Genomic DNA, 14,660 nt, shown 5'->3' with positions numbered 1-14,660 from the left:
GGCACAAAAAATGATTGAAATAATGTGCATCTCTGATACTCAAAATTAGTACAAAAAATGTGTTGGCCAATGTAATCAATCATAGTTATCGTCTCAAAGACAACAATAAAAGATTGTAATGAGGCTGTGCTGTGAATAATATTCCTATGCTCTCTGGATCTGTTTGCTTGCCATACACGTGTGCCACGCATACACGAGCAGGTGCAGCTACATATCGCGAGCAGGAGAAAACTGGTTGACAATGGAAAGGAAAAGACGCGTGATGTCGACAATCAACCCACCGACACACACCAGAGCAGATCCGCAGCAATGAGCTCCTCCTTTCCAACATCGGACTCCACGACCTCATTGCTTAAAACGTCCTCGAGAAGATCCACGCACGTCCACGAACGCACGGCAGAGAGCCGGAGAAGTCATCAGCACCATCACCACCGTCCCGCCGCTGCGCTCCAAAGCAATGGAACCCCCGAGGAGGCTTTCTTGTCGGCAGAGAGCGACGTCAGCGCCCGGAGACCGCTGTGCCACCCTTCGCTCTCCGGCAACCGGGACAGAGTTGAATCCACGCGGGTCAAATGTCGACCCCTCGCGATTGACAGTCACCTCCCGGAACCCCCAGAGCCTGATGGTGAAGCCGGACGTAGCGTGAAGGAACGCGGATCACACCGACACCACCGCCGCAGGAAGCACAATCGCGAGGAGCGAGCGCCTGCGACTGGAGCCCCCGAACCAGAGTCACCTCCACAGCCGCAGCATCTCCGTCGTTGCTGCGCACGCCCTCTCCCGAGGACGCCTTCGCCCTCGGATAGCCATGACGACAGAACTCCCCTGTGCGAACCCCGGGACCAGAAGAGGGCCAGTTTGACCAAAAGCGGCGGCCAGGCCAGTAGGTCCTCGCCGTCCGCCATCTCTCCGGTGCCGCTGTCCAGCAGTTCCTCTCGCCGCTCCCGGAGGTCCAGCGCTGCTTCTTCTGTCTCGGATGTCAACCTGCGTACTGTCCTCAATTCACTTTTTGGCCAGGTAAGACCTCCTTGAACGTCGCATTGTTTACATAAATTTGTTGGACCAAATCACGCACATTTGAAAACCCCAGTAACGCACGTAGTACTTCATCACTGGATTTTTAGTAGATTTGACCTTTATTAGTACTATTACAGTATTCCTAGATAATGTCAAATTTTTCTTCAGGATACTACTAAGCACCATATTAGGTAGTGTCTTGAACTGTGACTTCACATTTAGGTTTTGTCTATATGTACATGTGCGTTTACACAATCAATGAATACATTCTTCCATCATCCGAACTTCTTATCCTCACGAGAGTTGCGGGCTCAAAGAATACAGTTCTACCGTTTTTGGACAGACGATAGGCGATCCTTGTACAAATTCATTTCTTATGTAATATATCCTCCTACAGACTTTCTCAATGATTGCCCTTCCTTTTTCAAGTGGATTGTGCTGGGGGAGAGGAAATGTTACAGTTGAGGTGTTGAGGTGGATGTGGGCAGATTTAACTTCCTGCATGATTTATTGGGAAGTCCGTATGAGGAGAAGTGATTTGAAAATGTTGCGGGCTCCATTTTGAGCATCTTTTCTATCGAGGGTAATTTTACTCATGCTGGCTCACGGCGCTTCTATCTATTTATGATTTATTTATTAGTTTCAGAGAAAAACTGTTGATTGAAGAAGTCAGTCCCATTCCCATATTATAATGTCCTCCCATTTAGGTATGAAGACATGTGCAGGCACCTTTATTAATCTGTGTAATCATTACATTCATAATAAATCAATGTTGTGTTTTGGTTCAATGTGGCTGACATGTAACGCGGTCTAGCACTGCAGCGTGTACCATTTCGATGCATGTGCTGCTTTCACACGGCTGTAGGTCAGTGTGACCTTGTATCTTCCTGCAGAGGGCAGAGGATGACACGCGGGGGGGGGGGGGGGGGGTAGGCTGCAACTAACATGATGCATGTAGATCAAATGGACCATTTTTTAGGGCAAATAGACTCAGCCAAGACAATGAATTAATTCTAAAAACTGATTGTCAGAGCCTTGGAACACGTCACAATAAGATATCTTTATGCAAGCATATTGAGGCACTGTCGTTTAGAAACTAAATATGTGGTGTTATGGGAAAAAATGCAGAATAAAAATAATGCACTGTAGACAGGATAATTAAAAAAAAAAGACAATTACGGATAAACAATGTTTAGTCATGGAATTTTCAAATGCATTGATATAATGTTTAGCCTACATTCAAATGTATTTGCAAGTCCGTTGGAACTTTGTTTGTCCAAAAATGTTTACTCCACACTGGCAGTTGCACGCTTCCGTACAAATACATAACAAAACACAAAGCCATGATCTGTGACTTCATGACATGTTTATACATCCTCTTCCATTGTCACATGACTGCGTGAATACAGTTGGCTTGTGAGCAAGTCGAGAACTGTCACTGAATGTGCTGATGTTTGATGACCTGACAGCCACGGTGACAGGAAGTGCTGAGAATACATATTCAATCGTCTGCTTGTGTGATTTGCGTCCTTGCGTTGTAGCTGTTTCCAGCTCCCTCTGTCTCTGACGTCAAGACACAATGTTGTGTTTAGACTCCACGCTCTTTCTGCTGTTAACCCCTGACGCTTCTGGGATATGTCTGCCTGCGTCTCTGCCCTTTAAAGGTTTCGTTAATTCTAAGCATTGAGCGGGGGGGGGGGGGGGGGGGGGGGTTAGGAGCAGACCAATCAAATATCAAATAGTTTCTACTGTTTGATGTTTCCACCAGTAGGTTCATGGAGATCACGGCTGTATCAGTCATGTTTTGTTCCTTACTTGTACTGACAAGTGATTTATTGTGTTTTCTCACTAGGACAGAGAGCTTCGTCCAGAGGAAATGGATGGTAAGTTGATTTTGCCTAAACAATGAGTCACCCAGAACAAATAAACAAGGCGTGAAATAAGAGCGTTGGACAATTTTGCACATTTGTCTTTGCTCAACAGAGTTGCGGGATGCATTTAAAGAGTTTGACAAGGACAAGGATGGTTTTATCAGCTGTAAAGACCTTGGAAACTGCATGAGAACGATGGGATACATGCCCACTGAAATGGAGCTGATCGAATTGAGCCAGCAGATAAATATGAACTGTAAGTGTTATTTCTTAGTTACTCTCAAATCATAGTTGTAATGATTTTATGTTGGTATTTTTCTTCAGTGGGCGGTCATGTGGATTTTGAGGATTTTGTAGAACTGATGGGTCCAAAACTACTTGCCGAAACTGCCGACATGATAGGAATAAAGGAATTAAAAGATGCCTTTAGAGAAGTAAGAATGTCTCTTTGATACAGTACATTTGTTTGTCTGTGCGTGTGCTCAAATATGCGTTCTCCTACATTCTCCGCTCTGTTAGTTTGACACAAATGGTGACGGTGCCATAAGTACATCTGAGCTGCGAGATGCAATGCGTAAGCTTCTGGGCCATCAGGTAATACTTGCGCCACATCTGCAATAAGATGGACTCTTCTTTTTAGAGATGTCCACTGTGCAATTTTGCTCGCCTTGCTTCTGCAGGTGGGTCTGAATGAAGTGGAGGATATTCTGCGGGAGGTTGATTTGAATGGGGACGGGCTTGTTGACTTTGAAGGTAAAAGCACTTTGTTGAAATTTTCATAGTCGATGATGCAACTGATGCACTGCTGCTGATAACATGAGTTTTCCACTCTCTCCTCTGCAGAGTTTGTCCGAATGATGTCTCGTTGAGATTGCTAAATGAGCCGTCTTGAATGTGAAGCTTCAACCCTCGCCGTACTTGAGCAAGTAGAAGAGAGAACTTGTTAAGATTTCTGAGCCGTTCAAAATTTTGACTGACACTGGAATTTCAACTCCTTGGATGTTCTGGAGCGAAGGGTCACGTCAAGCTTTCAATCAATAAGTGTTCTTCCTGAAATGTCTCCAGTCCAACTGAGGCAGAACTTGCTGTAGCCTAGCTGACGATTGTACATTTCTTTTTGCACTTTAACTTTCAAGTATTAACGTCCTGTGTGCGTTGGTTGCCGTCTCCTTTCCTTCATGGGGACATTATGAAAAATCTTGCAAAATCTTGCCTTCGACTATATGTTAGATGAAGTCAGGATGTGAGAATTATTGCTTGTAGATACGACTTAAAGACTGAGTGCACTGTTAAGCGTTTCCCCACTCGATGTATAGATCATTGTTCAATGAAATAATGTATATTTGGGATGTCCTTTCTCTGACATTGGTGCCCCACTTGGGACCTCCTGTAGCAATACTACATCTGTATCAGACCTGTGTGTGACCAGTTGTCATTTGTACCTGTACCTGTCTAGCGCGATAACATCACTCAGACAGCCACATGAAATGTACAAAAAAACAAACCGTGACCTACTTCTCCTGAGTGTTATTCCTGCAATCAGACCGCAAAGCAGTTGATATAACATTCAGTACCTCTCGGTTCTTGACTTTCAAATCGATTTCCTGTCGAAGCTGAAATCTCGACAACCAAAGTTCCAGCTGTCTCCATCCTGCTGTGGTTTTCAGCATGTGCCACAGTATATTTCACATCACAGTGTTTTCATGCTCACAGGCTCAAAGTCGCAGAGTTGTCAATCTAGCTTCACTCACATAATGTTGGAATGACGTGTGAGTATTATTTACAGTGAATGTCAATGTCAATATGATTGTAATTGTGGTAAAGTCTCGCAAATCTGTGTTGTTGAAGCAAATTCTATGCATGGCAAAGAGAGAATTCTGTTCCGTATGCACATTTCAACTTTGGGCTCACAGAATAAATATTTTGCCAAGTGCAGTGTGCAAAATAAATGTCATTACATTGCAGTCCTATTTTATGGGTGCATTTATGATTGTGAGATTTAATAATAAGTTTTCCTTTCTCTTGAATTATACATACAGTTGTCACAACTGAGTTGAGCTGTATAGGTTTGCTAATTTGAAAAGGAAATAATTTAACTAGTCACTCATCTTCAGCAAGAACAGTGCACACCTCCACCAACAAATTTCATCTGAAGTCATACCAACATCTGAATCCTATATCTTTTTTCTTGGTCCCATGAGAAGTCATGAATGAAGTTTACCAATCAAAATTTTGATTTAAACATCAATTTTAAAACAAATTATACTCCTCTTAAATGTCCAAGTCCCAAGTGCAGCCAAAGGTTCAATCTGGTTAATTACTGAGCCTGAGGTGCTACAAGATTTGATATACGTACATTGTTCAGGATCCTGAACTTGCTTCCCCGTTCTGCGTAGCGTCCTGTACTTTTACTGTCTGTATGCACACTGGCTCTTATTTGTTGTGTTATCTGTTTATTTATTATTTATTATTACTCGTATTATTTATTGTTTGTGCCTATATTGCGTCGTTTACTTGTATGTCTATCGTGTAATATGTCTTGTCACCGTGGGATAGGGAAAACGTAATTTCGATCTCTTTGTGTGTCTCGGCATGTGAAGACGTTGACAATAAAGCAGACTTTGACTTTGACTTTTTGTTTTCATCATAAACATAAATGTCCCAAATGTGAGATGTTGCCTGTTTAGTTATATGTAGTACATTTTCTGTCTTGTCACAGGATAAGCTCACTCAAATGCCTTCCATAGACTAAATACATTTGCTTTGAGGTCAGATGCCATTTTGGAGAAAGGTGTATCCGGGAAAGTAACAAATGTTTACACAAAGTATTAACTCTGTTAAAACAGTGTCACTGATGTGAGCTAGTCATCTTTCATTACGTTGCCCTGTGTTTGCTTCATTATAAGGTTGACGGCCAACGATCTGTTTAATAAAACTCAACGCCGGTGAAGGACCTGTCATCTATGGAGCTGATGCAAATGTTACCATAGTTACCCTTTTGCTCGCTCCAATTTGCCCGACCCTCTTGTGTAGCGAGCTGCGTTGGACTCACATGATTGGACAAGAGCTCAACCGGCACGAAGGTACCAAATCGGAAAAGGGGGCGTGGTGAATACCTCAAGGCCACGCGTATATTTCTGGATGCTTTCACTCTTTTGCCACTTAAGAAGTCATTCGGGAAACATATTTTTTACCATATGAGTACGCATAAGGATGTATACATTTAGAAAAGATGCCTCGCCTTTCATGTTCGATCGTAGCCATGAAGGACGTCGATGAGCCTGCCAGCCTATGAAATGCAGGAGGATGCGATTGGTCAAAATATATGTCATTCATCCCCTGTGTTACGTTGCACTGCAGCTAGAAGCCAGTGTAGAGATACACAGTACACGCTTTGAATGAAAGTCTTCAAGGGATCCAGACTGAGACCTCCAGCATCTGACAATACACAAACACTGCCATCATTGAAATTATTTGTCAGTCTATGTATTCAGTCTGACTGCAAAACTTGTTCTAGGCATTCACTTTGACAACGTTTCCAAGGAGAAGGTAAGACACATGTTAGCCGCACTCCAGTAGACCACGTATTTCTGGTTAGGCAGGTACGTTTGCTAGCTGGCGTAACCGGCGACTGTTACTCTATATTTATTACTATAACAATCCCAATACCGGCCTGCATATAAAGTGCGTGTTATGGTATTAACGTATGCATCTTTGTCTTTAGTGACGCTCTTTGCAGTCGTGAGTTCTTTGTTGCTACCGCTAGCATGCTGGCTAGCCCACTCCTATCGTATTGCATGTCATCACGTCAGGCTTGCTAGCTCACTTTGCATAACTTGCTAATCTCGCACGTTATTGAATGAAACTGTGCCCCTTGACAGTGCCCGTCTCTGTGTCGAAGAGTGTGTGTGGCGATGGAGCGAATCACGGCGCAGCTCTTCGCCGGGCTGGTTGCCGCGGTGCTGCCCGTGCTGTTTGTGCAGTGTTGGGCGGACGGCGGCGGCGGCCCCAGCCTCTCCGAAAGGGTGATCTGGGCTGTCAATGCCGGAGGGGAGTCGCACGTCGACGTGCACGGTATTCACTTCAAAAAGGACCCTTTAGAAGGCAGACTTGGTAAAGGTGAGTAAATGATTTCTGATGATCCCACATGCTCAAGATTGACACCAGTGCAAATAAAGCAATGAAGTCAAAGTTAAATATTGGTAAAAATAAAACACCACTGGTTTATGTTAAATATTGGTAAAAAATAAAACACCACTGGTTTGCACTGTTAAGGTGGTTGTCAGGGCCATAAATATTCTCATTTCTTTCTCTAATTACCACCACAACTGATTTGAAAGGCAACAAATCTAGAAGATCAAAGATCTATATTAACTGCAGGCTTTGAAGTGTACCTCCAAATCAAAGGAATGGTATAGAAATTACAATATTTTCTGTATGTGCCACCTACTTTTTAAGGAACCAAAACTAGTTGCTTCTCAGCCCGTCGACGGTCAGGTGGGTATATAAGACTGCCAATGGAACTAGTTCCCTGGTATTTTGTAGACCAAAAGAAGATACTGGTTTTTCCAACTCTTGGTAGATTTTGTGCATTCAAGAGCGTAGTAGATTTGTGCACTTGACATCTTTTAAATTTGCGTAAAAATAAGGAAGAGGGGACAGAGAATGAATGAATCCGCCTGACAGCAATCTTGACCTTTCTCTGCATCACCTTCAGAAGTTTACTACTACTGCTATCTCCCGCACCAACCCCACAAGCAGCCTTGGCAGCCTGCCAATCCTTCATTACACTGCTGTTTGCAGTCAAGCCTTGGCGGTTATCAACTTCATACCATAAATCCTCCACCAACATGGTCCCTAAAATATGCAACAAAATCAAAGTCAAAGTCTGCTTTATTGTCAATCCCTTTATATGTCAAGACACACAAAGAAACCGAAATTCCGTTTCCTCTATCCCACGGTGACGAGACACAGCACATGATAGACACACAAGTAGACGACACAAAATAAAAACGAGAAGGCACAAACAATGAATGATAAATAAATAATGAGTGATGGATAAATAATAAACAATAACACAATAAAAAAGAGGAGCAAAACTGAGCCAGTGTGCATACAGCAGACAGTAAGCATAGCGCAAAATTACAGGACGCTACGCAGAAAGGGGGAGAGAGTTCAGGATCCTAACAGCCTGGAGTATGAAGCTGTTGGTGAGTCTGGTGGTGCGGGAGCGCAGGCACCTGTACCTCTTCCCAGAGGGCAGAAGTTCAAACAAAGAGTGAGCGGGGTGACTCACATCACTCACAATCGTGGTCGCCTTGCGGGTGAGATGGGAGATGTAAATGTCTTTCAAGGAGGGGAGTGAAGCACCAATAATCTTACCAGCCGTGTTCGCTATGCGCTGCAGGGCCAGCAATACAGCTGGAGAGGACGCTCTCAATGGTGCCACGGTAAAATGTAGTCATGACGGTCGGAGGAGCGCTCGCTCGCCTGAGTTTCCGCAGGAGGTACAGGCGGCGCTGGGCCTTCTTCGCCAGTGATGCGGTGTTGGTGGACCAGGAGAGATCTTCACTGATGTGCACCCCCAGGAACCTGGTGCTGCTCACTCTCTCCACCACAGCACCGTCGATGGTCAGCAGCAGGTGTTGGGTGTGACCCTTCCGGAAGTCAACGACAATCTCCTTGGTTTTGTCGACGTTCAGCAGGAGGTTGTTGTCCCTGCACCACGCGGTCAGAAGGTCAACCTCCAACCTGTATTGAGTCTCGTCTCCCTTGGTGATGAGACCCACCAGAGTCGTGTCGTCAGCAAACTTCACTATGCGGTTGTCGCTGTAGGTTGCAGTGCAGTCATGCGTCAGGAGGGTGAAGAGCAGCGGACTGAGCACTGTGGCGCAAACTATGTGTTAGCTCACCATTTGAGGCAGAACGGTTACAGTCAAGTCAGGGCTAGCATACTAGCAAAGTGGCATTTCTATCGATTGAAACTGTCCGCTTGTTCCATGAATTGCAGCCCTGAGTGATTGTTTCGTCGTGCAAATGCGCTCTCATTTGTCTTTGTAGCGTCTGATTATGGGATGCGTCTGCCGATCCTTCGCTCCAGTCCTGAGGATCAAGTTCTCTACCAGACCGAGCGCTACAATGAAGAAACTTTTGGATATGACATCCCAATACGTGAGGAAGGCGACTATATACTCGTAATGAAGTATGCAGAGGTTTACTTTGCTCAGTCTCAGCAAAAGGTAACCATGAAGCCATTACACTGGTCAACAAATGACTATTTCTTTAAATCAATGACATTTTTGCGCTGATTCCAAATCTGCCCTCATTTTTTTGTCTAGCGCATCAGGTTTTCATAATGATGATCATAAGATGGAATTATCTAATCATACTTCTAAATTAAAGGAACATCAGAAATGGTCTTTCCAATATAATCCCTGAACCCCTCAATAATTTAAACACAGATTAAGCCACCTTTTATTTTTATTATTATTTTCTATAAATATATCCATCTCAGCGGTGGCCATTTTGTTTTGCATTGCCATTTGCTGTCAACTGAAAAGGGGGACATCACAATGTCGACACGCTCAGGTAACGACAGTCAAGACTGACCTGTTTTCTGGGTTTGGTTAGGTGATGTTCGCAAGCTGAGCCATTTGGCACTGTGATGTCATTTTCACTTGACAGCAAGTGGCAATACACCACTGGATGACAACTGATGTTTTTCTGCTGAATTCATCGTCGTAATTTCTATATCCATTACTGTGAATTACAACGCATTGTAAAATGTGTATTGTGCAGGCTTTTATTGATCAGACTTTAAAATGAAAATATAACAAAATTCTGATGTGCTAGAAGAAAAAAAAAGACTGTTAAATACGTTCAAGGCACACACAGACTGTCTCTGATTAAAATTTGCTGCTGACCGTTGTTATTAACAATATCTACCCAAATGCACATTGTGGTTGAACAGGTATTTGACGTTCGACTAAACGGCCACGTGGTGGTGAAGGACCTGGACATCTTTGATCGAGTGGGTCACAGTACCGCACACGATGAAATTGTTGCGTTCTCCATTCGACGCGGCAAGCTGAGTGTTCAAGGAGAGGTGTCGACATTTAACGGCAAGCTCACGGTGGAGTTCGTAAAGGTAAGTTCAACGTGACCTGCCACTCTTGGAAAATGAAGCTTGTGCGGTGGTAGTGTTTCATTTTCCCCTTTGAAATAACTTGAAACGGTTGTAAAAAAAAATATAATAATAATAAAGGAGAGAATTTATTCAGTCTATTGGTTTCGTAAAGTCTAGTTACTGTATGTATTTATTGTTCACTTTTAAGGGCTGTGGCCTACTGTGGAATTCATGTTTGTGCTACTCAACAAGACTCAAAATACCTTAAGTAACTAACTCTCCTTGCGCACATGCTCAGACATTATCTTCATGGCCCATGAGACATGACCTCAAAAGGTGTTAATGTCAGCGATTTCTAAAAAGTGTGCTGTAGTTCTTAATCCTTTGTGTATTTTGAAAAATATAATTTATGACATTGAATTGGATCCATTGTCAGAACTGTAATAGTGAGTGCGCTGTTGCTATCTGCCGCACTTGCAATTCGAGTAAGCATGTCTTTATTTGTGGCCCATACGCGGCTAATCTTAGCACTCAAGAGAGAGAGCCTTTAAATTTGTGTGACAAATGGTGTCCAGCTTGCATGAGGCTTCATGTTTAAAACGGGATGCAGAATTTTTAGCTCGGTCGATGGCACGACGGCGCCATAAGTAAAGCCTCTGTTCTTGCTATGCGCCGATAACTGCAGGAGTTGTTGAAATTTCGATATTACCTTCGTTGACTTACGTCTCACTGTGTGGGTCAACCGTTAATCAATTGAATTGCTAAAGGTGTTAGGCTATCAAATCTTGATTGTTTCATCTTTCATTCATACAAAGGTCATCTTTCTGTGGAGCTGTCTGTCATTTGAAACTACTTGACAGGTGATTTCTCTTGAGCAAACACGTTTGACCTTTTTCTGTATTCCAGGGCTACTATGATAACCCCAAGGTCTGCGCGCTCTATGTAATGAAGGGGACACCAGAAGGTACTTTTCTTGGGATTCATATCTAAATGATTTTTTTTTCTGTTGATTGTACACACGGAGACAATTGTTGGCACCCTTCTAGAGGAAAACCAACACTGTTTCAGAGGTAACTTGAATCTGACAGAAGTAATAATCAGTACAACTGTAATGAAAATGTAAAAATGGTCATAGTGTTAAATTAACATTTGGTTGTCCAACCTTTTGAGGCAATACTGTTTTTTTGTAACTTTTAGTGTAACTTCTGCACCTCTCAGACGTTTGCCATGAGCAAACTTCTCACTTGTCTCATAATTGAGAAAACAAAAGCAAACTGAGTTTTGTTGATTAATTTTCAATTTCAGTTTTTTTTTTTGTTTTTTTTCTTTGGCGTGGGAGGGTGCTTAGTGTGAAAACTTCTTTTTCTCAATTTATTTCATTGGAGGGGTACCAAAGATATTGTGTGTACTTTGTCCGGTCCCTCAAATTGAAATTTTACTGATACCGAAACTGCCATAGAATGAACCTCACTTTTCTGTGGCGTTTCTTTTCTTGCGAAAAGATGTACCAAAACTCCAGCCTCACCCTGGCTTGGAAAAGCCCGACAAAGAGGAGGAAGAAGAGGAAGACGGTGATGAAGGAGACGACATGGGCAAGAAGAAGCTCCCACCAGATTCCAAGCCCCGGGTCCAATCGGGACCCCGAACGCCGAACCCTTATGCTGCCGACAACAGCAGCCTCATGTTCCCCATCCTGGTGGCATTCGGCGTCTTCATCCCCACTTTGTTCTGCCTTTGTCGGCTGTGAGACGACTGAACGGACACGAGACTATGATAAGGGAGGGGAGGGCAGGGGTTTCGAGGAGGTCAAATTTACACACGACTCGGAGGAAATACGGACCACGGAGGACATTAGAACAGCAAGTGCAGGAGGATGGCGAGCAGAGTGAATGTTTGCCTTCCACCTTCTCTCTGCTTTGAACGACATGCTTCATCCATTTCATTTCCTGGATGAAGTCTTTGGCCGCTGTACCAACTGTTTAGAATTTGCACGCAGCGTGGGGAAAGAAATAGTTTAGTCAGACACACATCATCTGGCCACACATGAGATTAGGAACAGGCTCCATATGGAATAAACCACAAAATGAACTATGGGAATACAGCCACCATCTTTTTTGCTACTTGCCTTTCTGTCAACTTAATCCATTGTACACTTGGCGTCATCTTAACATGCTACGGAGAAGTGTTTGAGCATTTATTCAATAGTCTTATCCATATACTGTTACGCTCTTTGTCCTCACTAATAAGACAATCCAGTCTAATTAACCATTTTCCCCACTTCTGCCTTTGACTACAACTAGTAGGACTACTGTTTCTAGTGTGTGACATATGCCTACTCGTTGGACGGAGGGGTGTTACTAGTAAACCACGAATTGACTAGAAAGGTTTAACTGTATACAAATAGGCCAAAAGTGACAGATGCCGGTGAGTGGGGGAATAAAAATTGCTAGTAAGGCTGCATATTGCGTCTACTTGGATATAACTGTCAAGGATATGGACTACGTGTGAATGTTCAAACAACTTTCCATAAGATGGAGACCTCAGGAGTGTCCCAGTCACACTAGTTGGAATGGATTTGAAAAGGTCTGTGGGAACCCGTCACCTGGTCCTTTAATCTTTAAAGCTTGGAATATCATAGCTGTAACTACCAGTGGACTGCATATTCTAAGTTGAGCTATTTAATAAGATGGGCACAGGAACATGGAGACATTTTCTGCAAATTTGCAAGGTTTAATCTGTTCAAAATAGTTCCCAGAGGCACCCCCACTCAGGAGGGCAGATCTTTTAGTCTGTGTGTGATGTGTGACTCCACTGCCTTAACTGGTTCCAAGTAAATGTGTGGCGCTAAGGGTGCCATAAATAAATTGCAGAGCCAGAAGAAATAAGGTCACAGCGACCCAACGGGCATAGCTCACGTCCCCCCATCTTATTGTGTCAAAGAGTCCAAAGCCACACATTAGGATGACATCATCTTTGTATTTCACTGTTATTGTCATTGTTTTGAACTAGCTTCCAAAGTCAAAGCTCACCCTTATGTTGGTAGCAAAACAAGAGGAGAGTCTGTATTCCCTTGCGTATTTAGTTGTTTGCTGTCATGACTTATTTGTTGAACATGAAGTGGCGGTGTTTAGTTCCCAGAAGGAGCCTGTGGCCGTCGTCATTGTGCTTGTCTTCCATCCTTCAAGTGGCTCGAGTGTGTCTTACATTGACAAGAAGAAAGCACAACATCACTGTTGGTTCCATGCAAATGTTTACTCCAAGTCCCAGCAGCCTTTTAAAAACCTCTTGTCTTAAATCTTTCCTAATTGTCTGGCCTGCTCAGTTTTTTTTTTTTTTTTTTTACCCCTCATGCCAATGAGAACTTTGATGCTTAGTTCAGCTGCAGTTTGTGGTTGCTGAGCAAACATTTTTATCTGTGAAAAATCTTTAATACCCGTGGCCTCATTACTAGAGTAATTTTTGTTTTAGTTTCAACCCTCAGACATAACTAGACTCTTAGTTCTGGTTGAAAACGTTTCGCTCAATGTTTTCTACATTTTTCTTTCTTTTTTTTTTTTATGTTCAACCAAAATGAGTCTTAACCTGTCAGTGTCTCTTGCATCCAAACCAGTTACAAATTCATGTGCTGTGGGTCCTCCCTTGCTTCTGTTTTTTTTTTTTTTTTTTTTTTTTGTCCTGAATATAGAGGTCATGTGTTGCCATTTTCTTTCCTGGCTTTTTGTTTAAAGATGTGAACATTATCTTTAGCCATCTGAAAATGTTGCATTCTATGCTCACGTGTGTATATATGGTTCAGGATCACAAAGTTCCATTCAGTGGTTCTCACTTTTTTGTTGAAACTGATGTGTTGGGGCTTTGTTATTTGTTCCACTTTTAAAGAAACTTGTGGCTTTTTTTTAAAAGGGGAACGGCTGTTGGGACAGTATGAAACAACAACAAAAGATTAATAGACAGGCAAATGAAACGGCTGTCAAAATTTAATAAATTGACTTGTAAGGAAAATGTGAGCTCTTCCACTTGCTTGTGTAATTTAGATCCGAGTGGAGCTCATTTGGAATTAGTGTTTGAAATGTTGCCTCAGGATGTCTTTTGATTGGAGTAGTTAAACATGTTTTATTAGTGTGACATTTTGCACTGCCTTGTGTGTCATTGTTGTTGCCTTGAATTCTTGAATACATTGTGCTTTACCATCATTAGTCTTCTTTTCCCTCTTGTGCTGTGTTATCATTCCACACAAATTGACTGGAGTGAAGGAAGCTTCATCCGTCAATGGAATTTAATTTATACTCGGTCAATTTGTTCCATGAGTAAATATGAGGAAAGTGGGAGACCTCTGAAATGTACGTCTAACACCACTTTTATTTTTACACATTGGTCCCGGTATCGTTTGTTGATTGCACTCATAAAAGGACGGGAGTGGAATGAAGATCTGCTCTGTGTCTTTTCACATTAGAACCAAAGACTCACTGCGTCACTCCATCAAATCTCTTCTCTCAATCTCTTCATAATTAAGGCGTCCTATCTTTCCGCTTTTTTTGCTTACCGTTATTAACTCAATCACTGCCAGTCCAGTTGAAATGGATGTTTGGCTTGCATTGCTCTCCGTGGCAGTGAATGAGTTAAGTGTTCAATAAATCAGGGAACTA

At 42.8% G+C, this 14,660-nt stretch overlaps 2 protein-coding genes across 3 annotated transcripts; both read left to right on the top strand.

The window, feature by feature from the left end:
* Positions 1-190: 190 nt before the first annotated feature.
* cabp1a (calcium binding protein 1a) lies at positions 191-4,858 on the top strand. The gene is made up of 7 exons (XM_061278755.1): positions 191-1,017; positions 2,870-2,900; positions 3,001-3,144; positions 3,213-3,322; positions 3,408-3,482; positions 3,569-3,641; positions 3,732-4,858. Exons 1-7 carry the CDS (start codon positions 310-312, stop codon positions 3,755-3,757), a joined length of 1,167 nt encoding a protein of 388 aa, XP_061134739.1. The 5' UTR covers positions 191-309; the 3' UTR covers positions 3,758-4,858.
* Positions 4,859-6,116: 1,258 nt separating this feature from the next.
* mlec (malectin) lies at positions 6,117-14,207 on the top strand. 2 transcript variants are annotated; one of them, XM_061278677.1, is made up of 6 exons: positions 6,117-6,437; positions 6,790-7,007; positions 8,949-9,127; positions 9,859-10,035; positions 10,921-10,978; positions 11,517-14,207. In XM_061278677.1, exons 2-6 carry the CDS (start codon positions 6,803-6,805, stop codon positions 11,759-11,761), a joined length of 864 nt encoding a protein of 287 aa, XP_061134661.1. In that variant the 5' UTR covers positions 6,117-6,437; positions 6,790-6,802; the 3' UTR covers positions 11,762-14,207. The 2 variants fall into 2 exon arrangements, with proteins under 2 accessions (XP_061134661.1, XP_061134660.1); XM_061278676.1 differs by having other exon boundaries at positions 6,126-6,437; positions 6,770-7,007.
* Positions 14,208-14,660: the final 453 nt, after the last annotated feature.

This window comes from Syngnathus typhle, linkage group LG5, assembly GCF_033458585.1.
Source record: "Syngnathus typhle isolate RoL2023-S1 ecotype Sweden linkage group LG5, RoL_Styp_1.0, whole genome shotgun sequence".
NCBI lineage: Eukaryota > Metazoa > Chordata > Actinopteri > Syngnathiformes > Syngnathidae > Syngnathus > Syngnathus typhle.
This window is presented reverse-complemented; position numbering and strand designations above follow the sequence as displayed.

Bases quoted from the DNA above. Each gene is read 5' to 3' on its own strand.
- mlec (XM_061278677.1), top strand. From the start codon at position 6,803: ATGGAGCGAATCACGGCGCAGCTCTTCGCCGGGCTGGTTGCCGCGGTG. The intron at 9,128-9,858 runs GTAACCATGAAG...GTGGTTGAACAG, and splicing joins TTGCTCAGTCTCAGCAAAAG to GTATTTGACGTTCGACTAAA. The intron at 10,979-11,516 runs GTACTTTTCTTG...TCTTGCGAAAAG, and splicing joins AATGAAGGGGACACCAGAAG to ATGTACCAAAACTCCAGCCT.
- cabp1a (XM_061278755.1), top strand. From the start codon at position 310: ATGAGCTCCTCCTTTCCAACATCGGACTCCACGACCTCATTGCTTAAA. The intron at 3,323-3,407 runs GTAAGAATGTCT...CCGCTCTGTTAG, and splicing joins TAAAAGATGCCTTTAGAGAA to TTTGACACAAATGGTGACGG. The intron at 3,642-3,731 runs GTAAAAGCACTT...TCTCCTCTGCAG, and splicing joins CGGGCTTGTTGACTTTGAAG to AGTTTGTCCGAATGATGTCT.